This window comes from Notolepis coatsorum (assembly GCF_963971535.1).
Source record: "Notolepis coatsorum genome assembly, chromosome: 7".
Classification (NCBI taxonomy): Eukaryota; Metazoa; Chordata; class Actinopteri; order Aulopiformes; family Paralepididae; genus Notolepis; species Notolepis coatsorum.
The window spans coordinates 48,382,970-48,406,935 of NC_140171.1; the positions used below are offsets into that span (position 1 = coordinate 48,382,970).

The window sequence follows — 23,966 nt, forward strand, 5'->3', positions numbered from 1 at the left end:
TTTCTTGATCCTCCATTCACAACTGTCGCTTCCCTTGGACAAACGTCGTCTGAGGGAAGCAAAGGCTGTGATTGGAGGATCGAGGAAAGAGGGCGAGGCTTGAGAAGGTTCAATTGCAGAGTACTCGAGGCTGTGCTTTTTGTTATTCATTGTGTTTGACCCGAGCATGATTCAACGGTTTCTTATATCTCTGTGTAGTGTCTTTGTGCTTTAGCCTCATCTCACTGGCCACACACATCTGGTTCTCAACAAGAGGTCTTAGGAAGTTCTTGCCAAAAAGTCTCCCATCCCAAGAGGGCAATCGTCATAAAATATTAATAAAACATTTGTATTTTTTGCAAAAACATTTCTTTTACATTTTATATACAAAAAAAAACTAACGAAAAACATGCGCAAATTAACAAAAAAGAAGGGGGAAAAGGAGGAGTGAGTAGAAAAAGGGGGCAAGAGAAACAAAATAAGCGCTCATCAGGGAGTCTTCTGAGATGGGAGGGGTTTCCACCCGGCAGTGGACTTCTGGAGCCTCGTGTGACCACAGCAGAAAGCCTTGCTCTTGCTAGCAACATTTGAAATTGGAGCCAATCAAATTGATTCCAGTGGCTCCTACTGGCACATTATCACACTTAAAAAAGACTTTCTTCAGACCTCTTGGTAGGACCAGAGATGTTGTTAGGGAGATTATCCTCAACCGAGTGAATGTTCAATAGCTAATAATTCTGTAGTCTAAAACATAACAAAGTCGCATCTCTTCTTCTGTATATTTTGTATGTGATTACAGTTCAGGTTTGAGGGGTGTCCCCTTTAGGAAATTTTTGTTCAGTCTGTTTTATTTTGTGTGTGTGTCTGTGCACCAGGTCCTGGATGGCAGTGAGAGCCAGTACTCGGGGATGCAAATTGGAACACTGCAGGATGAGGAAGATGAGGGAGCAGCACCTCCCTCCAACGAAGAACTCCGAGAACCCTTCTCACAGTCAGCACTGGGTACGTCACAAACACACTCGCACACACCTGTGTGCAGGGAAGGTTTTCTGAATACACGTTGCTCACTGATTATCTATGATTCCTTTTATGTGTCTGTAGCTTTAAGCAAACCCCACCTCCTGGAAGGCAGAGGCCACAACAGACAGGCTTCAGATAGCAGTGTGGATCGCTTCATACCAAAGGAAGAACCTACTGAGCCTGAACCAGACAACAAAGTACACACACACACACACACGCACACGCACACGCACACGCACACACACACAAAACCCCATACACCATTATTCTGTATGTTAGAACTGTGCCTCATTGGCTATCATTGCCGTCTATCTCCTAGCCGTCGAGAATAAAGGGTCCGATTGGCCATTATACAGACCAGGGGGCGGAGCCACTGGTGCACTGTGTACGACTTCTCGCTGCCTCCTTTCTGCTGACGGGACAGAAGAATGGTGAGAAAACATTCTAATGCCCATGCTAAACAATAACCTGACTAAAACACAAGCCAGCTATCCTTTTGCCAGCATTTGACCTGTGTGTTTTTGTGTGTCTAATGTGTGTGTGTGTGTCTAATGTGTGTGTGTGTCCAGGCCTGGTCCCTGACAAGGAGGTGCGTGTGAGTGTGAAGGCCCTGGCGGTCAGCTGTATCGGAGCAGCAGCGGCACTGCATCCTGAAGCCTTCTTCAACTCCCTCTACCTGGAGCCGCTGGACGGCCTCCCAGCCGAGGGTACACACACACACACATACACACGCACACGCACACACACACACACACACACACACACACACACACACACACACACTTAGGCCACCTTTGGGTACACTACAAGTTCAAGTTCAAGTTCTTTAATAGTTGTCATACAGAAGTACAGAATACTTTCATACAAAATGCTTCTTACTGTTACGCTCCAGAGACTGTGCTAGACAAGATAGTATCAAATAACATAATAACATAATATAGCATGAATTTAGAAGAAGAAAATGAGGTCACAGTTGTTCGGTATAGACATATGTACAATGTTCTGAGTTACCATATAATATACAATACACAACTATGCAGTGTACTAATGTACAGTACTATCTAGTGCAAAGCAGAAATGGGATGAGGTACAACCCTAGGTACAATTTACAGTAAGGTGTACGAGTTGTAGTGCAATCCTTCATCCATAAATATAAAGTGTGGGGAGTGGGTGCTACAGTGTGTTTGTTTAAAGTGGGTGTGTGCTATAAAGTGTGTGTAGTGGGTGCTACAGTGTGTTTGTTTAAAGTGAGTGTGTGCGTGTGGATGTGTGTGCTATGTGTGTTTGGTGGTTGTTGTTGTGTAGTGTTCATTCATTGTTCGTTTAGCAGCCTGATGGCCTGGGGATAGAAGCTACTTCTGAGTCTTTCTGTGCTCGCCTTGAGACTCCTGTATCGCTTGCCTGACGGCAGCAGTTCAAAGAGGCAGTTGTTCGGGTGGCTCGAGTCCTTAATAATTCTCTTAGCCTTCCCCTTGCAACGCTTGTAGTAAATGTTCTGGAGGGTGGGGAGCCCCCCTCCGATTGTGCGTTCGGCTGAACGTGTCACTCTTTGTAGTCTGCTTTGGTCTTTTGCAGTGCTATTCCCAAACCAGGAGGTGATGTTGCCGGTCAAGATGCTCTCTATTGTACATGAGTAGAAGTTCTTAAGGATCTTCTGGCTGACTTGGAACTTCCTTAGGCGCCTGAGGAAGTAGAGGCGTTGTCGTGCCTTCTTCACCACACTGTTAATGTGTATGGTCCATTTCAAGTCCTCGGATATGTGGGCTCCGAGGTACTTGAAGCTGTTGACTCTCTCAACCGGTGCCCCGTCGATGCTGAGGGGGCTGTAGTCCTTGACCCCCGACCTCCTGAAGTCCACAATCATCTCCTTTGTTTTGCTGACGTTCAGGGAGAGGCTGTTTTCCTGGCACCATCCCGCCAGGACCTTGACCTCTTCCAGGTAGGCCCTCTCGTCGTTGGCAGAGATCAGGCCCACCACCACTGTGTCGTCAGCAAATTTGACGATTGTATTGCTACTCCGCTGAGCCACACAGTCGTGTGTGTACAGGGAGTAGAGGAGGGGACTCAGAACACAGCCCTGGGGGGCCCCTATGTTGAGGGTGATGGATGAGGAGGTGCAGTTGCCTGCTCTCACCACCTGGGGTCTGCCAGTCAGGAAGTCCAAGACCCACTGGCAGAGGTCATAGCCCAAGCCCAGGTCCCTGAGCTTGGCTATGAGTATGGAGGGGACTATGGTATTGAATGCCGAGCTGTAGTCGATGAATAGCATTCTCACATAGTTCCCCTGCCTCTTGTCCAGGTGTGATGCTGCTGTGTGCAGCACATGGGATATGGCGTCCTCCGTGGACCTGTTGGGGCGGTATGCAAATTGCAGGGGGTCCATGTTGATGGGGAGTTGAGTTACATGCATTTGCTAGCCCATAAACTGTAACTTAACCCTAACCTTAACCTCTAACTCAAATTGGGGATGGTGCTTTTGTCCCCAATGGGACAGGCTGCCCCAATAAACTGGTTTGTAGATTATGTCTACAGATTCAGTTAGGACCACACACACACACACACACTCCTTATCTTAGACAAGTCTTTCCTCAATAATACTAAAAATATGGTCAAAAAACAACCAACGTGCACCCCGTCATTTTAATCTTCTACTGTGAATCATATAATGTAACACCATTTATTTCCTGTGTGTTTTATATTAAGTGCTCTGTAACTTTGTCACTCATTTCATATGCAAGTGTATCTTGTTCTCTTGTTCTCCTGCTCGGAGACTAGGGGTGAGATTTAGCTGTTTAGCTAGCATTCAGCGTTCTAGAGCTACATAGTTCATCAGAAATGTTTTTACTATACATGTACTATGTATTCCCTGATTAATAGACATGACATTGAGAGCACACATACAGATGATGGCATATGTAATAGACCTAGTGTTCTCCTCCTGTCCCTCACTGTGTCTCCCCCTACAGAGCAGCAGTATATCAGTGATGTGTTGTGTCTGGTGGAGCATGGAGACCCTCAGATCAGAGGAGCCACCGCCATCCTCTGTGGAGCCATCATCCAGGCTGCCTTCACCAAAACACGCTACAACATTCACAGCTGGCTGGCCAGCGTGCAGAGCACCACAGGTCAGGAGTATGTGTGTACCATAGTATATGATAGGACGGATGATAATAGATGCTCTTTGAACTGCTGCGGTCAGGCAAGCGATACCGGAGTCTCATGGCCAGTACAGAGGGAGACTCAGAAGGAGCTTCTATCCTCAGGCCATCAGGATGCTCAATGATAATGACACTATGTAACAACCCATCATCTACACTCACAGCACACACATCCACATGTATACACTCACTTTAAACAAACACTCACCTTATCACCCACTTTACTCACTTTAGACACTTTAACACACTTTATATTTAGTAGTAAAGAGATTTGCACTACAATTCATACCTCATTGCACCTTACCCTAAGTTTGTACCTCATCCCATTTCTGCATTGTACCTCACTGTTACTCTTTTTACTCTGTATTGTATATTGTAAATATGTATATTGACTGAACACTTTATTTGACGTACTTTTAACTTTTTCTATTTTATACTTTTATCTATTACTGTTAGGGATGCCCCGATCGATCGGCCAGCGATCGGTATCGGCCGATATTCAGTATAAATATGAGATTGGTGAATTCCGATAATGCTTTATTTTCGCCGATCGTGAAAACCGATCGAAAAACATGATCCAATTCTTAGCGGAGATCTCACTCACTGACTTCTCTCTCAGACACACAGAGCTGCAGCGCACGGCCCCTCCTCCTCCCCTGCCCCTCCCTTACCCGTGTCAACACAGAGGCTCCTATTGCCTCCGGCAATAGTCTGCTCTAGTGCATGAGACTAGAGCTGCCACGATTACCGCATTACCGCGGTATTGCTGTTACATCATGCCCACCGCAGAGTTTAGCTGAATACCGCATCACCGCTGTTTTTTATAATAATACTCTCAACCAAAGCAACGGAACAATTTTGATTGACAGTCGATTCTGCCAATTACGTCACACCGCTTGCATCCGCCTCTGCTGTTACCACCAATCGGCAAGCGCGTATTCGTTTTTTACTTCCTGAATGTCAGCCATTGATCAGAGCTCACAACACGGCTAATAGCGTTAGCTCCCCGCCGGAGTGGATTACCATCGCTCCTCAGGAGTACTAAACGAGGCATAATGATTTTACTGCAATGAATGTTATAATAAAAGCCTTTCGTTCTATACACTTGTCTGATTGAAAACTTTATTAACAGACTGCAGAATGGGCACAACTCGGCACACTCTGAGCAAAGAAAGGAACTGAGATATGAATTGAGTAATGCTTGCCTTGCTATGGTCCGGTAAATACGCTGATGTTATTGAACGTGTAACTATATAACGTTAATGCCACAAAACGAATGCCTTTGTTAATCATAAGTAGTAACTTTATAATAATAATAAGAAGAAGAAAGGGTCGGGGGGGTAACCGCCGGGCGCTACCGCCCCTGCCCGCGACACCGAGTGAACGACGCACGACCAGAGGGGAGACTTCGAATCCGTGTTTCACTTTCAATAACGAATGTGTGCTTGCCGAATCCCAAACAATATTCATGCTGCAAAGTCATCCTCTAAAGATAGACATTTAGACTAGAGGCAGGCTATATGCTATAAAGAGTAGACTACTAAAAAATAAATAAAAAATGCATTCAAACTTTTCTTTCTTTTTTGTGTGCGATAACCGCAGCGGTAGGAAATATTTCGCAAATTTGTGCGGTAAGGAAAACATCAATACCACGGCAGCTCTACATGAGACCTCCGTGAGCTAACGTTAGCTACCTAGCTATCGTTACTGTTTAAACAAAACGACCCAGTCAACTATTCACTTTTAGTTTAATACATGATGCATTGTCTAACGTTATCTAGCGGGCTAGCTACTGATAGCTGCTGATATAAACAAATGCTCCAGCAATAGACTAGTGCATGATACCTCCGTTAGCTCGGTAGCCAACGTTAGCTCACGTTAGCTCTATATGAAATGTCCCAGTAAACTAAATAGTTCACTGAGGACTTCCGGTATGCCGTTAGAGGGCACAGACTCATAGAAGACCGCTCTCCCGGGGGGCTCCAGTAGCTCACCGCGTATCTCGGCGCTATTTCTGCGTCGGGAGGAGCCGTGCTGTGTCACGGTTCTGGTTGACTCCGAGTTCGATTCCCGGACCCGCCGTCATTTGCCGAATGTCTTCCCCTGCTCTCTCTCCCGTTTCACTCTACAACTGTCGGTCATGCTTGACCAGAAAAGCGATAAACGCTAAAAAATAAAGTAAAAAAAAAAAAAAAAAAAAAAAAAGACCGCTCTCCCGGGCGGAAGATCATTCTTCCACTTCAAGAATTCAATGAACACAAATATCTAAATCAAAAGGTAGATGAGTGGAAGAAGGAAAGGGAAGGACCGAAAAAGAAGGGAAAAACCTTTTAAAAACTCGAAAAACGCGACCACAGAGGAGTTCGACATCGAAGCTAACGTGGTCGCTAGCTTAAATAAAATGTGGCAAGATGACAACGTGCCGACAAGTCACGAGAAGAGCATGGAACACGAATATACAACCAAGGAGATGGTGCAGAGAGAAGCATGCATTAAAAAAGCACTGAAGATAAAAGGAACCCGCTTCCAGACCCCACACTCCAACATGAAGATTCAAAGAAGTACTGGAAGGAGGCGAGGAGGGAACCGGGGCCTCAGGCGCCTCGGAACACGAGAGACGGGACGAGCCGACGGCACCAGCACCAGGCAGACAGAGGAGCCGCTGCACTGAGAGCGAGAGAGAGGCTCAGCGAGTACACACATCCTTAAAAAACAATGAGAAAGAAACCATAGGACTCCTCTTGTTTCTGTGGTCATGGCAATGTTTACTAAGTGCCCGGGAGGGGTAAGGTCATTTTATTAGCGTAGGTTTTCTTTAGCAGCCAACGTTGGACCAAGGGATGGAAGGGTTTCGGATAGACGCCTCGTCACACACCCTTAGCGCAGGGCCCCCCCCTAACGAGGGGCTCTCCCTCGCACACCAATGGGGTTTATGCCAAGAGGAGCGGGTGTTAACCCCCCTCGCTTGGAGGTCGAATTCAATAACGTGTTATATGTTAAATGTTGGGAAGAAGGTAGAGTATGGGAGGTAGCTAACATTATGCAATAACTGGGAAAATGAATGTCGGGATCATAAACGGACCAGACCAAACAAGAACGAAAACGGCTATCTCTCATATACCAATGCCCTGTCCTGTGAGTCTTGTTTGTCTTGTGGTGGTGGTTGTCTTATTCTAGAAAAATGTGTAGATTGGCTATGCAAAAACGGAACATCATACTGTAAAGAAAAGGTTGTTGTAAAATGTGAAGAGGTGATTTTGGAAAAGAAAAGGAAAATGTTTCAAATGTTTATGCAAACTTTCGTAACCACTGGAACAAAATTGTAAATTGTCTATGAAAAAGCGGAATTCATACTGTAAAGAGAAATTGTATATGTGAAAAAGTGACTTTGGAAAAGAAAAGGAAAATGTACATGCAAAAATGTAAAAAAAAGTTACTTTGGAAAAGATGTGAAATGAACTAAAATAAAGTTATAAAAAAAAAAAAGGGTCACTGAGGCGTTGTCTTAACGTTATCTAGTCGGCTAGCAGTAGCTACAGATAGCTCCTGATATCAATGTCTTATAACATAGGGTGACCATATTTTGATTTCCAAAAATGAGGACATGCTGGCCCCAGCCTCGAGATACTTAATGATACTTTGCACAATCGAAGCAGGCATGGCCACCTTAATTTCACTGTCTTGTGTATGTACTGTATGTGATGAATAAACCTCTTGAATCTCTACTCAAAGTTTACTCAAAGATGCCTTTATTGTTTTAACCTCTTAACACTTTCGCGACCACTGGGCTGAGTCTAATTAATGGCAAGAGGACCGGGGAATGTAAACAAACGTGTGTCTTTTTGTAGAGCTAAATCTATACTTTATAGTATTGCTATCTGTCCATTATCATTGTCAATTGAGTTCATAAACCATCCCTTCAAAATGGCTTAAAAAAAATGCATCAATAGGTTCTCATTTTATAGCGCCGTGAATATAAGCTTTATAGTGGATTTGGTCTCGTATATTTTCTGGAAAGCTAGATAAATGGCTAATAGCTGCTAACGTTATATCCAATGGCATTTCCGTTTTACAGATGCTAAAGAAAGAACTCAAACTGCATATGATCGGGACTGTCCCAAAGCATGTATGCATGAAAGGGGGGGAGGGGGGGCGGGGGACGTTGTTTATTATTATTGATTACCAATAACGGTGTTTGTCTAACTAGCCACATAGGCCGTTCGCCTGGATGGCTATCAGAACGGTGTCCGATCGGGCTGTAATTTACGTGAAGGGGATCTTACCGTGGTCGGGGCTGATCCCCCGGAGCATTTTCCCGTTATCGATCGCCATCTGGTAGATCGATATGTCCATTGGCTGATGATAAATCCCCTTATTGCATGGTGAAATCTGCAATCCGAAACGTATCCCGTGCAACAGACAATAGCTATCGCTTCAGATGAGTAGAAAACGACATCAGAGATCCAAAAAAAAAAAGACAACTTCTGCCACAGGGAACACTCTATTATCGCGATAGCGCCCCTAAGAGGATCTGGCCGGTATTGCACATTCTCGAATTCACAGACTAGGGTAGATCTGCAGTGCCGGTCGGCGACCTTGAACAGGTTATTAAAATGGAATAAAAGCAATAACAACTTGCCACATATTTATACGTGATTATGTCCACAACGCATGGATTCGAAACACGTATAAATACGTGCTTCGTCCCCAATGTCATGCACCCAGTAAAGCGGCCATTTCTTTTTACTTGACCTTGAGGACTGCATTCTTTTTTTGCTTATCTTTATACGTTATGCTTAGCACACGCATAAGCCTGGTCTCTTTTGAAAGATAACATTCTGAAGTTACTAATGCAAAAAAGGAAAATCACTTTTAGTGCTAATGAAATAGAGTAGCATATAGGTCTGAACTTGAGTTGAACGTGAACTTGTGTACTCACATTTTTCTGCAGTGGTTGCAATATCCCAAATGTAACCACATAACATGCGCCCAGAAAAGTGGCAATTTTTTTTACTTCAACTTGAGGACTGCATACTTTTTTTTTGCAAAGCTTATCTTTATACTTTATGCTTATAGCACATGCATACGCCTGGTCTCTTTTGAAATATAACATTCCGAAGTTTCGTACACAATAAATAAAAATCACTTTTAGTGCTAATTAGTAACATAGGGCTGAACATGAGTTGAACTTGTGTACTCACGTTTTTGTGTAGTAGTTGCAATATTCCAAAATAATATATATATATTTTTTGAATAAGCTGGAAAACACTGCAAATCCATAGCCTGAAGTCTTACGTGTGTTGTCGGGCCTTACAAATACATTAGATTTTGATTTGATTATCAATAAGGTGATATCTGGAACACACAAACACACTATTTTTTAAATCGCATGCCATGAAACTCTGGGACCTGGCTGAATTTAAGACTGCACAAATCATGTTTAAAGCACGAAACAATTCACTCCCGGGTAACATCCAAAAATTCTGTTATGGAGAGGGGGGTTACAATTTAGAGGAGAGTCTAACTTCAAGAAACAGGCTGTTGATTCAACAATGTATGTATATTTCAGTTTGTGGAGTGAATGAGTTGCATAAGATAATAGAGTGTGAAGGTATACTGAATACTGTCTATCTGTATGTCATATATGTTATGATGAATTGAAAATGGGGGACCCTGATGTAAACAAGACGAAAGTCTTTCTCTGGTCTGCATCCCCTTAACAATTGTGTGTATTGAGCCGTACTGTATTGTACCCATTCTGCAATCTGTTAACACTTTAACTGCCGGGAAACGCTTTACAGCGTCATTCCCGGCCATGCTCAAGTTGCCGAAGGACGCTTTACAGCGTCTTTAATATCAATATTTCAAAAATCTGTGATCGGATTCATATTTCCCCTCCGCTGGCCTGAGATCCACCAGGAGGACCCACTGAGCTCTCTGGCGGTTCAGGAGCGCCATCTGGTGGCCGATCGGCGCAATCGCCAAACAGGAAGTGCTGTGGAGGTTGTGCTGGTCGGCCATATTACTTCCGGGCACTCGGTTTGGCTGCCGGCACTCTGGCTCGTCACAATATATAGCGATCCATTGCCAATAACTCGATAAACAACATGATTTGGACGTATATAGTATTATACAAGCTGGAAATGGTTCATCAGGATAAACATCCCATAATCGAAAACGGTCTACACCACGCTGATCGTCCAACGGCGCGAGGAAGATCCGGTAAGATTCAGCGTTATTTTTGATCGTGTTCCATATAAACTGTTATGATGAACATATGACCCACACTAGATGAATGATATAACGCTGCCCACGGAATTATAAACGATCCCCCGCCCATCCGGTCATCATCAGATCATACGTAGATCATTCTAGAAGTACGTCCAATTGAAATTTTTTATATCGCCCCGATTGCCATCAAACTGTATTTCATCATCAATATAATGCATTTGGGGCTATAGATCACGTTCTGGAGAAAGCTGCAGAAAGAGATGAAAACATACTTATACATTAGACCATACTTTACTATGAATATGTGAATGAAAAAGTTTAACGTTGCTACACAATGAACAATACATATAGGACTTTGAATGGGCCCTAATAATGGCAATGTAGCAATAGAATTTAAAAAGTTATAGCCATGCAAAGAAGGGGTACTTCTCCATAGACAAATAGAGCTGGCAATCTATGGTATATCATGAATTTAACCCATGGCACCCAAATTAATAAAGTTTTCAATCAATCAAGGCGGTAGGAATACATACGTTTACACTTCATCCTACTCCTGCTTGTTTGTTTTTTAATCTGTTTATTACTTATTTTTTATTATTTATTTTCAATTTATGTTCGAAATAAATAAACGCATTCATTCAAGATATTGTGTGAGCAAAAGTATAGTTAATTTACTCATACAGTATGTACATCCTCTGGCCTCGCGCGGATCTCACAGCTGTGCCCGCACAGTGCAATACTCCAATTCAGCCATTGGCAATTCAGCCATTGGGTGGGTGGCGCTGCTGAGCGGCCCTCACAGCGCGGCCGTCAGCGCGGCCCTGAGAGCGCCACTGGCTCTGCGGTTCTGCAGCTGCATGCTTCTCCGGGAGTCCGGGGTGATAATCTGGCACGCTGCGTAAAAAGTCGCACGCCTGACATATCGGCATGTAACTCGAGAACCGAGGCACGGATTCTGGCGATTCAGATGGCATTCGAACGGCAACGAATGGCGCTTTAATTCTGTAATTTATATGTTCGGCGAAAAATGCAGTCCCGAGCCTTCAGATGCTCGCAAAGGGCCGTGAAACTGAAACTGTAAAACAATGAAACCCGGACATTTCCATGAATTTATAACCCCCCCCCCCCGGACGCCCCGGACAGGGCGTGAAAAGAGGACCAGAGTTTCCGTTAGCCGGTAATTACCGGTATTTGACCGGCAAAATCTGTTGAAGTCCGACATATTTAATCTCTCCGGTCTTAATGTCCGGTGAAAATAATTCCCTCTAAGCACAATTTGATTATTTGAATTGTATTAAAATAGGCTAAAATTAAATAGCCTATGCGATGAACGAAACAATCATTACATTTGTTTCATCGTTGCTTCACCAAGCGGGTCTAATAATGACAACGATGTGTCAGCGGGAGCTTGGTGGTAGATTTGCGAGTGCATGCAGCTGCAGAGCCACAGAACCCACCAGCTGTGCCGGCACAGTGCAGTACTCCAATTCAGCCATTGGCAATTCAGCTGTTGGGTGGGGGGCGCTGCTGAGCATTCCCCAGATAGGGCCTGAAAACAGCTGAATCTGCGGCTCTGCAGCGGCATACTCTCGCAAATAAGTCGTTGGGAGGTGGAGAGTCATCACGCAAACCCACGATAATGTTGCCGTGTCTCTCTGCCAAATTTCTCAGTTCTTCGCTTGATATAATTAATACAAATGTCCAATATAACGGAATTCGTTAGCTCATAATGTGATTATAACAGACTGCTGTTTATTAATGTCGGGCCGACTGCCCACCGACACCTATTTGATTTAAAGTCAGCAGCAGCACGGAGTCTCGGGACTTATTTTATTTGGAATATAATGACTGTATACGCAAAAGTAGCCTAGTTTTAAGTTAAAATATTATAAATCTACATGCCTTGAGGATGTCATTCTTTATATACTGTAGCCTGCCTATCAATTGTTTTTAAGCTCAATAAACTCTGACCGGAATTTCTCTCATTTGACCGGTAGATTTAAATCTACCGGACCCTGAGACCGGCAACAATTTATTCTAACGGAAACCCTGAAGAGGACATGTCCGGGCAAAAGAGGACGTTTGGTCACCCTATATAACATTGATTCGATGCATATTCAAGCCCCTGGCTTGCATCGCATGAGGGCATGCTGAATGTGATTTGACCAAAGCAGAGTATACAAATAGGGTCCAGCTGCAGCGCCGGAGAATCCTGGCTGTAGCTGGAGGCTACTCGAGTACACACAGACAGTGGAGCTGTTAGCAGTGCTAAGCATTAGCGATAGCGAGCATTTTGACTTGTTGCGTGGTGGCGATGTCTCGCAGATAATACAACTACAAGTATGATCATATAATATATATTTGATTAAATTAAAAAAAATTTATATATATATATATATATATATATACCGTATATATATATATTTTTTTTTTTTTATAAAACCAAAAGCGATTGGTATCGGATATGGCTCATAGACGATCGGTGGCAAAAAACGTGATCGGGGCATCCCTAATTACTGTATGAAGCATACAGAAAAAAGCATTTCATGATAAAGTATTCTGTATTTTACTATGATGATTAATAAACAAACTTGAACTTGAAACTTGAGATGGTGTGTACTGTAGTATATGTTAGGGCTGGATGATAGTACAGTGTGTACTGTAGTATATGTTAGGGCTGGATGATAGTACACAGTGTGTACTGTAGTATATGTTAGGGCTGGATGATAATACTGTTTTCAGAACATTCAGATGCAGCATAATATGGGTAAAGACTGTACGGCTGCAGCTAATAACATAAGTTACCATTTAAGTAATATTATTACAGATACGATTTTTTTGTTTTTGTTTGGATGACAATCATCCTTACAGCCCAAAAAATTAAATAAAAAATATTTATTTTCTCCTACTTCTCTCTGTCCTGTCCTCTCTAGGTAATCCTCTGTCCCTGGTGGACTTGGTACCTGTGCTTCAGAAAACTCTAAAGGATGAATCCTCCGTCACCTGTAAGCTGGCCTGCTCTGCAGTCAGGGTAAGCGAGCATGTCTGTTTGAACCATGTTGAACCTCTCGAGTATTTATTTATTTATCTACGTATAACTTCATTTGTGGATTAAAAGAATGCATCTAAAATGTGATTGTGTATTGTGACTTGTGTGTGTGACTTGTGTGTATCTGACCGTGTTTGTGTGTATCAGCACTGTATCATGACAGTGTGTTTATACAGAGATATTTGGACATTGACAACATTTTCACAATTCTGGCTCTGTACACCACCACAATGGACTTGAAATGAGACAACCAAGATGTGCTTTAAGTGCAGAATTAATGAATTAATTTGCAAATCAGGTGAACAGTGCAAATCACATCCAAATCAGGTGAACCGTGTAGGTATTACGGTTCCTACATGTGCACCCCCCATTTTAAGGGACCAAAAGTCATTGGACGGCCTTCCAGCCTGAAGTCCGGAACCCATAGACATTGTTTGTGGGGTATTTTCCCTTCAGCTCTGTCTTCAGCAAGTGAAATGCATGCTCAATTGGATTCAGGTCAGGTGATTGACTTGGCCATTGCATAACATTCCACTTCTTTGCATTAAAAAAAACTCTTTGGTTGCTTTTGCAGTCTGCTTCAGGTCATTGTCCATCTGCACTCTGAAGCGCCATCCAATGTTTTCTGAAGCATTTGGATGAATATGAGCAGATAATAATATTTGCCCGAAACACTTCAGAATTCATCTTGCTGCTTTTGTCAGCAGTCATATCATCAATAATACAAGGCAGCCAGTTCCATTGGCAGCCATACATGGCCATGCCATAACACTACCACCACCATGCTTCACTGATGAGGTGGTGTGCTTTGGATCATGAGCAGTTCCTTTCCTTCTCCATACCCTTCTCCTCCCATCATTCAGGTTCACGTTGGTCTTTGTCTCATCTGTCCATATAGGATGTTTTTCCAGAACTGTACAGGCTTTTTTAGACGTTTTTTTCTTGCAAACTCTAATCTGGTCTTCCTGTTTTTGAGGCTCACCAATGGTCTTGTGGTGAACCCTATGTAGTCACTCTGGTGAAGTCTTCTCTTCATTGTTGATTTTTTAAACAGATACGCCTTCCTCCTGGAGAGTGTTCTTGATCTGGGCAACTGTTGTGAAGGGATTTTTCTTCACCAGGGAAATACTCCTCATGTCATCCACCACTCACCACAGTTGTTTTCCATGGTCTTCTGGGTCTTTTGGTGTTGCTGAGCGTTCTTCTTTTTAAGAATGTTACCAAACGGTTGATTTGGCCACACCTAATGTTTTTGCTATCTCTCTGATGGGTTTGCTTAGATTTTTCAGCCTAATGATGGCTTGCTTCACTGATAGTGACGGCTCTTTGGACCTCATATTGAGAGTTGACTGCAACAGATTCCAAATGCAAATACCACACTTTAAATTAACTCTAGACCTTTTATCTGCTCCTTGTAAATGAAATAATACGGGAATGTCTCACACCTGGCCACGGAACAACCAATTGTCAAATTCATTTTGGTCCCTTAAAAAGGAGGTGGCACATATAGAAATAGTTGTAATTCCTACATCGTTCACCTGATAAATACCCTCAAATGAAAGCTGAAAGTCTGCAATTAAAGCAACAATCTTGATTGTTTCATTCCAAATCCATTGTGGTGATGAAAATGATAATCTGTGTTGATGTCTGAAATTTTTTTTTTATTTTGATCCACTTTTTCTCCCATTTTTCTATATTTTTTCTCCCATCCCAATTTTCGTATCATCCAATTCAACCCTCCCCTGTCACGAACGCTGTTTCTTGGCTCCCACAAGCCGGCTGCAATGTGGACTAAGTCATACATAGCACAAGTCCCCTCCGGTACTTGAGGTAACAGCAGTCGCATCTTTTCACCTGCGCAGCTCGATCTCTCAGTGTCGAGGAGTAACGCGTGGGAGGCTCACGCTGCCCCCGACACTTCCTGATTCTACTGCGCAGGCGCACCAACCGACCTGTAGGAGTCGCTGTCCACAACGCCCGATCCCCACCCTTCAGTTTCCCTCCCCGTAATACGGCCAATGTGTATTACTGCGGACGACCAGCTAAACTGAAAACAATGTGGAGAGCTGGATTCGAACACGCAAACCCAGCGTCTCCACATTGGTGGCGAGTGCCTTGCCCACTACACCACCTAGCCGCCCTTGTTGATGTCTGAATATTTATGGTCCTGACTGTACAGCAGGGTTTCCGTTGTCCGGTAATTACCGGTTTTTGACCGGCAAAATCTGTTGAAGTCCGACATATTTAAATCTCTCCGGTCATAATGTCCGGTGAAAATAATTCCCTCTAAGCACAATTTGAATTGTATTAAAATAGTTACATTTGTTTCATTGTTGCTTCACCAAGCAGGTCTAATAATGACAACGATGTGTGTTCTATTATGTGTGTAGTGTTCTGATAACGACTATTGGTGAAGCGATGTCGAGATTCATTTGGTTTGGCAGCAGGAGCTAGATTTGCGAGAAGCATGCAACTGCAGAGCCGCAGAGCTGACAGTTGTGCGCACACAGTGCAATACTCCAATTCAGCCATTGGCAATTCAGCTGTTGGGTGGGTGGCGCTGTTGAGCGGTCCCCAGACCGGACCTGAAAGCACCGCTGGCTCTGCGGCTCTGCAGTTGCTCGTTTATCGTTTCGTTGGGACTGGGAGGCGGAGATAGTCATCACTCAAACCCACGATAATGTTGCCGTCTCTCTGCCAAATTTCTCAGTTATTCGCTTGATATAATTAATACAAATGTCCAATATAACGGAATTTGTTAGCTCATAAAAATGTGATTATAACACACGGCTGTATTTAATGTCGGGCCGACTGCCCAGAGACACCTATTTGATTTAAAGTCAGCAGCAGCACGGAGTCTCAGGACTTATTTGATTTGGAATATAATGACTATACGCAAAAGTAGCCTAGTTTTAAGTTAAAATATTATAAATCTACATGCCTTGAGGATGTCATTCTTTATATAGCCTGCCTATCAATTGTTTTTAAGCTCAATAAACTCTGACCGGAATTGATCCCATTTGTCCGGTAGATTGAAATCTTGCAGGACACGGAGACCGGCAACAATTTTTTCTAACTGAAACCCTGCTGTACAGTATGTGTGTGTTTCAGCACTCATGACAGTGTATATATATGTGTGTTTCAGCACTGCATCATGACAGTGTGTATTCTATGTGTGTTTCAGCACTGCATCATGACAGTGTGTGTGTATATATATGTGTGTTTCAGCACTGCATCATGACAGTGTGTTGCAGCACCCTCAGTGAGTTGGGTCTCCAGCTGCTGATCGACCTGCTGGCCCTGAGGGACTGTTCCTATTGGCTGGTGAGGACTGAGCTCCTAGAGACGCTGGCTGAGATGGACTTCCGGTAAGACTCCTCTACTACCTCAATATTAATATGGCCTTTATCAATCTGATATCATAGACAAACTCCATGCAATTCAGAAGAACACTTTATTTCACAATATTCGCTTGGGTATGTAAAGTCACATGTTAATTAATGGGAAGTGTGATTACAGCATCAACATGAAACTAATTCTTGTGACCATCTCGCATAATATTCTTAGAAATCTGACGTAACATTACATTTTTATCATGAATTTAGACAATCAAATTGCGTATCATGAGTCCAAGATATAACATAACACACAGCCTGAGTTACACCCCTCCCCCTCCACTTTTCTCTCTCAGGTTAGTGAATTTCCTTGAGAGGAAAACGGAGCGTTTACATAAAGGAGAGCATCACTACACTGGGGTAGGAACTGTCTCTGTGCTTCAGACACTCAACACCGGTTCATTCTGACATATCAATTTCAGTTGTACACAGACCAAGAAAATAACCGCTCTATGATCCCTGCATTCCCTCTTGTGACCTCTCTCTCATTCTCTAGCGCCTGCAACTACAAGACAGGGTGTTGAATAATGTGGTGATCCACCTGTTGGGAGACGACGACCACAGAGTACGACATGTAGCAGCCTCCACCGTCAGCAGGTAGCTGCACCTCCTCTTGCTCCTCATTCTCTTCCATTCTCTCTCATGCTTTATTTTGCCTACTTCCTCCAATTCTGGTCTGTCCAGTATTCCTCTGTTTGGTTGTTTTCAGTATATGTTCACCCTATGATCCTTTATCCATTGTATTTAAAAAGTGTATCAGGAAAGTAATGTCCTCTCTCCTCCTCTCCTCTCATCTTTCCTCTCCCTTCCCCTTTATCTCCTCTCCCTTCCCCTCTCTTCTCCTCTCCTCTCCCTTCCCCTCTCTTCTCTTCTCCTCTTCTCCTCTCCCCTCTCCTCCAGGTTGGTGTCCAGGCTCTTCTATGACTGTGACCAGGGCCAGGCAGATCCAGTGGTAGCCATAGCCAGGGACCAGAGCTCTGTCTACCTACAGCTGCTGATGCACGAGACACAGCCGCCCTCCCAGTTCACCGTCAGCACCATCACCAGGTCATACACACACATATGCCCAGATCCATGCATGTATGATCTCCAGAGTTACGGAGGTAACTACAGTTCTATGAATTCTGGATGATGACCAGAGGCGGTGCTTTAGCACACAATATTTCCATCCAGTGCTAAAGCACCACCTCTGGCAGATTGAAATACACACACGCACACACACACAAGTCAGGTCCATAAATATTTGCAACCAAGTATTAAAAGTGACTATTTTATTTATGGATTGTTAGTTTGTCCAATTACTTTTATTGGGGTGCACATGTAGAAACTGTTGTTCCTACACCCCTCACCTGATTTGGATGTAAATACCCTAAAATTAAAGCTGAAAGTATGCACTTAAAGCACATCCTGATTGTTTCATTTCCAGTCCATTGTGGTGGTGTACAGAGCCACAATTGTGTCAATGTCCAACTATTTATGGACCTATCTGTACATATACGTCCAGATGCAATGTCAGGATTGTGTCTAACTGAAGTGTGCGCTGTCTGTCCACCAGGACCTACCGAGGCTACAGCTTGTCTCAACATGTGTCTGATGTGACGGTGGAGAACAACCTGTCTAGAGTGATCACAGCAGTGTCCCACGCCCTCACCTCCTCCAGCTCCAGAGCCCTGACCGTGAGCACATGTTGAACTGACTGAAAATAGAAGGAAATAAACACCAAAATAAATAATCAGCTAGTCGAATACTCACGTCATTTTGAATAGTCTATATTTTAATAACGTATTAATAGTTTACCCTTACTGTGCATTGATGTCTGTCTACTCTGTGTTCATGTCTCATGTTCAGTGATGTGGCCAAATTAAATGGATCACCGGTTTTAGTTTTCTCTTTTTTTAATAAATGTTTTTACTTTGTTTATTGAAGTTTTTATGGCGATACAAAATGAGCAGTAGGTCAAACTGTACACATATATGCTAGACATATTGCACATATCGACTGTACATATAAGTAGTCAAAATATAAGTATTGAATATAAACGACAGCGAATACACCACAAAAAAATATATATATCAATAGTTCGGACATATAGGCATATTGATTGTATACTCAAGACAAGGATTGTACAGCGGCTGAGTGGCGCAGTGGGCAAGGCGCTCGCCACTAACGCAGGAGATGCTGGTATCGAGCCCAGCTCTCTGCGTTGCTACCGGCTTGGCCTGCCGTCATACTAACACAATTGGCAGTGTTAGAGGGTGGGAAAGCCGGTGGGTGGGGATTCGACGTTGTGGACAGCGACTCTTACAGGTCGGTTGGGTGAAGCCTGTACAGCAGAAACAGGAAGTATTGGGGGCAGCGTGAGCCTCCCACGTGTTACTCCTCGCCACTGAGAGATCGCACTGTTCAGGTGAAAAGATGCGACAGGCTGCCTCCTCGTGTACCGGAGGGGACACGTGATGCAAGGCTTCTATCCTCACTACATCCGACCAGTGGGAGGCATAGTCTAGAAACGTTCAAGACAGGGGAGGGAAGAATTGGAATTACGAAATTGGGATGGGAGAAAAATAGAAAAATAAGGAGAAAGTGGATCAAAAAAGAAAAGACAAGGATTGTACAGAAGAAAGAATAACACTTTTTTAAATGAGAAGGTAAACATCGGGTTACCTCTTTGTTTTCTAATAAGTCATGTAAAAATGTGTCTGTCTATAGTTTGGCTGCTGTGAGGCGCTGTGCCTCCTGACCTCCACCTTCCCGGCATGCAGCTGGAGCACAGGCTGGCACTGTGGCTACGTCAGCTCCTGCACCGCTCAGGCCTCCCGCTCCAGCCTCAACCGCAGCAGAGGGAGGGCCCTGAGGTAGACGCACACACACACAAACACACAAACACACACACACATCAGCGTTTCCGTTAGCCGGTAATTACAGGTATTTGACCGGCAAAATCTGTTCAAGTCCGACATATTTAATCTCTCCGGTCTTAATGTCCGGTGAAAATAATTCCCTGAGTAAGCACAATTTGATTATTTGAATTGTATTAAAATAGGCTAAAATTAAATAGCCTATGCGATGAACGAAACGATCATTACATTTGTTTCCTCGTTGCTTCTAATAATGACAACGACGTTGTCAGCGAGAGCTTAGTGCTGGCTGGGTGTGCGAACTTTTGTGAAGCTGCAGAGCCGGAGCAACAGCAGCACAATGCAGTATTCCAGCAGTACTCCAATTCAGCCATTTTCAGCCAATGTTGGGTGGGGGGCGCTGCTGTGCGGTTCCCAGAAAAGAGCCAATAACAGCTGAATCAGCTGCTCTGCAGCGCCATACTCTTTGCAAATAAGTCGTTGCGAGGTGGAGAGAGTCGTCACGCAAACCACGATAATGTTGCCGTCTCTCTGCTTTCTCAGTTCTTCGCTTGATATAATTAATACAAATGTCCAATATAACGGAATTCGTTAGCTCATAAAAAATGTGATTATAACAGACTGCTGTTTAGTGTCGGACCGACTGCCCACATACGCGGTCTATTTGATTTCAAGTCAGCAGCAGCACGGAGTATCGAGGGACTTATTTTATTTGGAATATATTAATGACTGTATACGCAAAAGTAGCCTAGTTTTAAGTAATACTATTATAAATCTACATGCCTTGAGGATGACATTCTTTATATAGCCTGCCTATCAATTGTTTTAAAGCTCAATAAACTATGACCGGAATTAATCTCATTTGTCCGGTAGATTGAAATCTTGCAGGTCACGGAGACCGGCAACAATTTTTTCTAACGGAAACCCTGACACACATACACACACGTACGTCTGAGAAAGAGCATTGCTACTCAAAACCTTACTACTCACTGCAAAATAAAAATTCCTTCAATGGAAGCTTTTAGTGTGCTCGGATCTACTTGTTTGTACACACACACACACACACACACACACACTGCAGACACACACACACACTGCAGACACACACACACACTGCAGACACACGCATGCACACTCATTCACTGACACATTATACATTAAATAGCAGACCTTCACGCACATTCACAAATATATTCTCACACTGGTACTAAACTCACTCTCTCTTCCTCTGTCGGTATCTCTCCCCCCTCTACCTCTCTCTCCCTCTCTACCTATCTTCCTATCTATCTCTCTCTCTCTCCTCCTCTAGTGTGTCCCAGCCAGGTAGTGCTCCAGCCTCCTCCTCTTCGACCTCTTCCTCCTCGGTGTCAGACAGTGAGAGGAGGAGTCTGACAGTGGGCATGGCCAACATGGTTCTGTCCCTCCTGTCCTCCGCTTGGTTCCCCCTGGACCTGTCAGCCCACCAGGATGCTCTGCTGCTGGCTGGAAACCTGCTTGCTGGTGGGGAGCGTGTGCGCACATGCACACACACACACACACACACACACCTATGTAATCCTATTTTAACATTGGCATCAAATTACAGATTGAATGTGTGCAACAGTGGGCGGCTGGGTGGCGTAGCGGAGATTGCGCTCGTCACCAATGCAAGAGGCTGCGGTCTCGACTCCCGGAGTCAGCATTGCCTGCGGCTTGGGCCAGTCGTCATACTATCTCAATTGGAGAGGTAGCGGGTGGAAAGTCGATGGGTGGTGATTGGACATTGTGGACAGCGACTCCTAAGTGGTCCGCACACGGCGGGCGATTTTTGTGAGGCGACAGATTTTTTAAGCGAGGCGACCGACAGAATTCTATCGCCTCCATTGTTATGAATGAGAGAACCCACACGGCAGGAGATTTTGAAGCGACGGTCGTGCAGCAATTTCTGTTGCCTCGCTAAAAATCGCCTTGATCCTATTTTTTGAGGCGACGCAGCAAGGACGATGAGGAAATAACATGACTTCTACTGGTGTATCATTTGTACACCATTAATTTATCAATACATTCATTGATCAATAACCTACGTATTATTACCATGCTACTTATGTTCATTATTATTAACAGGAACAATTTAAATAAATAACGTTAGTTGGAGAAGCTATAGTGGCCGCTTGTCATTAACTAATAAATGAACAATGTGCCACGATGCACCTACTAGTGTTTTTATACTCGGGTAACAAAAGAAGTTGTGGGTGTTGACAGAGTTTAATGTCCAGGCTGCAGCTGATGTAGTTTATAAGGTTTATTGTCCAAAGAAAATGATGGTTGAGAACAGAACAGTTTGCGTCTTCAGTGAAAAAACATCCTCTCTCAGCAGGTGCATAACATTACTTGTCCAATCGGTGGTAATGAACGTATTGTAGCGATCAGTCATGCAGTAATGTCAGGAAGAATGAGGAGAGGTTGTATTTGTATATATGGTGGTTTAATTCCAGCTCAATATGGGTTTTACAGGTTAATATTCCCTCATAAAGCACAACACAGCTACCTGCTAATACGCTAGCTTCACAACAAACTAACATCCGGTCCGTCCTCCTATATCTCCCTCCGGGGGGAAACAAGTAACCACACCCCCAGCTAGACAGAGCGACACATTATTATACCTGTGAACGGTCGCCTCTGGTGTGGGGGGCCAGGCGATTGTCGTTGAGCGACAGGCGATCGCATCGCCAGGCGACGGTCGCTCGCCGTGTGCGGACCACTCTACAGGTCGGTTTGGTGACGCCTGTACAGCAAAGTCAGGAAGTAGCGGGGGCAGCGTGAGCCTCCCACGCGTTACTCCTCGCCACTGAGAGCCCGCGCTGTCTGGTGAAAAGATGCGACAGGCTGCCTCCTCGTGTACCGGAGGGGACGCGTGAATATTAAAGGCAACCAACTTGTGTTCGGCTTTTCTCTGATTGGCCGCGCCCCCCCCCGCCCCCACGCGCAGGCAAGCGCAGTCGTCCCACGTCCCAAATTAAATCCAAGGAGCGCAAGCGAGCGGCAGCGCGGGCAACCAACTTGTGTACCATGGGCTGCTGTTCCAACGCACTTGTGTTGGGCTGCTGTTTCACTCGTGTATAAACAAAGCCCATACAGTTATGAAATGCGCTGAACTAGAAAGCGTAACGTTATTATGTTTCGCGTTTTTAACACTTTCAGCGCCACGCCTGGTTTTCCATTTTACCGCTTGAATGCCACCATCGGCGCCAATGTTAACGTTAATATCGCCTAATCTATGTTTTAAATTATGGCTATGTGTCTAATCTGCCCATCGCATTATCAAATACTATTTTCCAGTCAGTGCTGTGAAGGCAGATTGTTTTTTTATCGCGTCGTTTCCGTTTCAGAGCAGTTAGAAAAGCCCCCGTTTTGATATAAAAAACAGCTCATTCTGGAGCATTCTATGAAAATCGTCTTTTAGTGGAATATTCCACAACGTTGATATTCATCAGCCTTTTTATGAATCGTTTTCAAATAAACGCTCGGCTAGATGATCAATATTATACGTGCACGCAAGCACATTACGGCCGCGCACTGATAATCGCTCCGTTGATTTCCTCACAGAGTTTTACAGTGAAACCGAAAGAAGACATTTCACAAAACAGCTTATAACTTCATCAAACTTACTCTGATTATCCTACCACTGATAACATAGAGTCCTTACCTGACATCAGATGGTATCCAACTGGTATATTCCAATTCCTGATCACCATTCGAAAAAATCGATACGTGTATGGATCCAACGCGATACAGTAGAACTCCATGATCCGCGGGGCTCTGAGGCTCCAGAATGAACTCTGGTAACCCCGGCTGGATCAGTGAACTGGAAAATGTGGAGTACCGGATTTTTTTCCCCATTCATTTTCATTGAGTCCATTCCAAAATCACTTATATCATCTGGGAGACGACAGGGGGCGCTTTTTTCCACAGTGATCGCCGGCGCCCCTCGGCTATGCTCGGGTGATGCAATAATTTTTCAGATCACAAAAAAAAAAAAAAAAATCCGAGAAATCTCGTGAGTGGCACGCAACCACCTATAAAAAAACCCTGAGAAATCTCGTGAGTGGCACTCAAAGTGTTAACAACCAACTACCAGATTCACTCGTGTATAAACAAAGCCCATACAGTTATGAAATGCGCTGAACTAGAAAGCGTAACGTTATTATGTTTTGCGTTTTTAACAACCAACAACCAGATTTACTCGTGTATAAACAAAGCCCATACAGTTATGAAATGCGCTGAACTAGAAAGCGTA

The 23,966-nt window shown here is 44.0% G+C and overlaps 1 protein-coding gene across 3 annotated transcripts in view; it reads left to right on the top strand.

Annotated features, from left to right (window-relative positions):
• The window catches only part of htt (huntingtin), a gene marked incomplete at its 3' end in the record, with an annotated part of 160,495 nt that overhangs the window by 28,640 nt on the left and 107,889 nt on the right, over positions 1-23,966 (top strand). For all 3 annotated transcript variants that reach the window (XM_084318190.1, XM_084318189.1, XM_084318188.1), the window contains 13 exons: positions 855-981; positions 1,081-1,196; positions 1,319-1,430; positions 1,569-1,706; positions 3,966-4,124; positions 13,322-13,419; positions 16,666-16,805; positions 17,129-17,192; positions 17,329-17,429; positions 17,733-17,879; positions 18,388-18,508; positions 19,542-19,687; positions 21,000-21,190. In XM_084318190.1, coding sequence (XP_084174316.1) covers positions 855-981; positions 1,081-1,196; positions 1,319-1,430; positions 1,569-1,706; positions 3,966-4,124; positions 13,322-13,419; positions 16,666-16,805; positions 17,129-17,192; positions 17,329-17,429; positions 17,733-17,879; positions 18,388-18,508; positions 19,542-19,687; positions 21,000-21,190 — 1,660 coding nt within the window. The remainder of the gene's footprint in view (positions 1-854; positions 982-1,080; positions 1,197-1,318; positions 1,431-1,568; positions 1,707-3,965; positions 4,125-13,321; positions 13,420-16,665; positions 16,806-17,128; positions 17,193-17,328; positions 17,430-17,732; positions 17,880-18,387; positions 18,509-19,541; positions 19,688-20,999; positions 21,191-23,966) is intronic.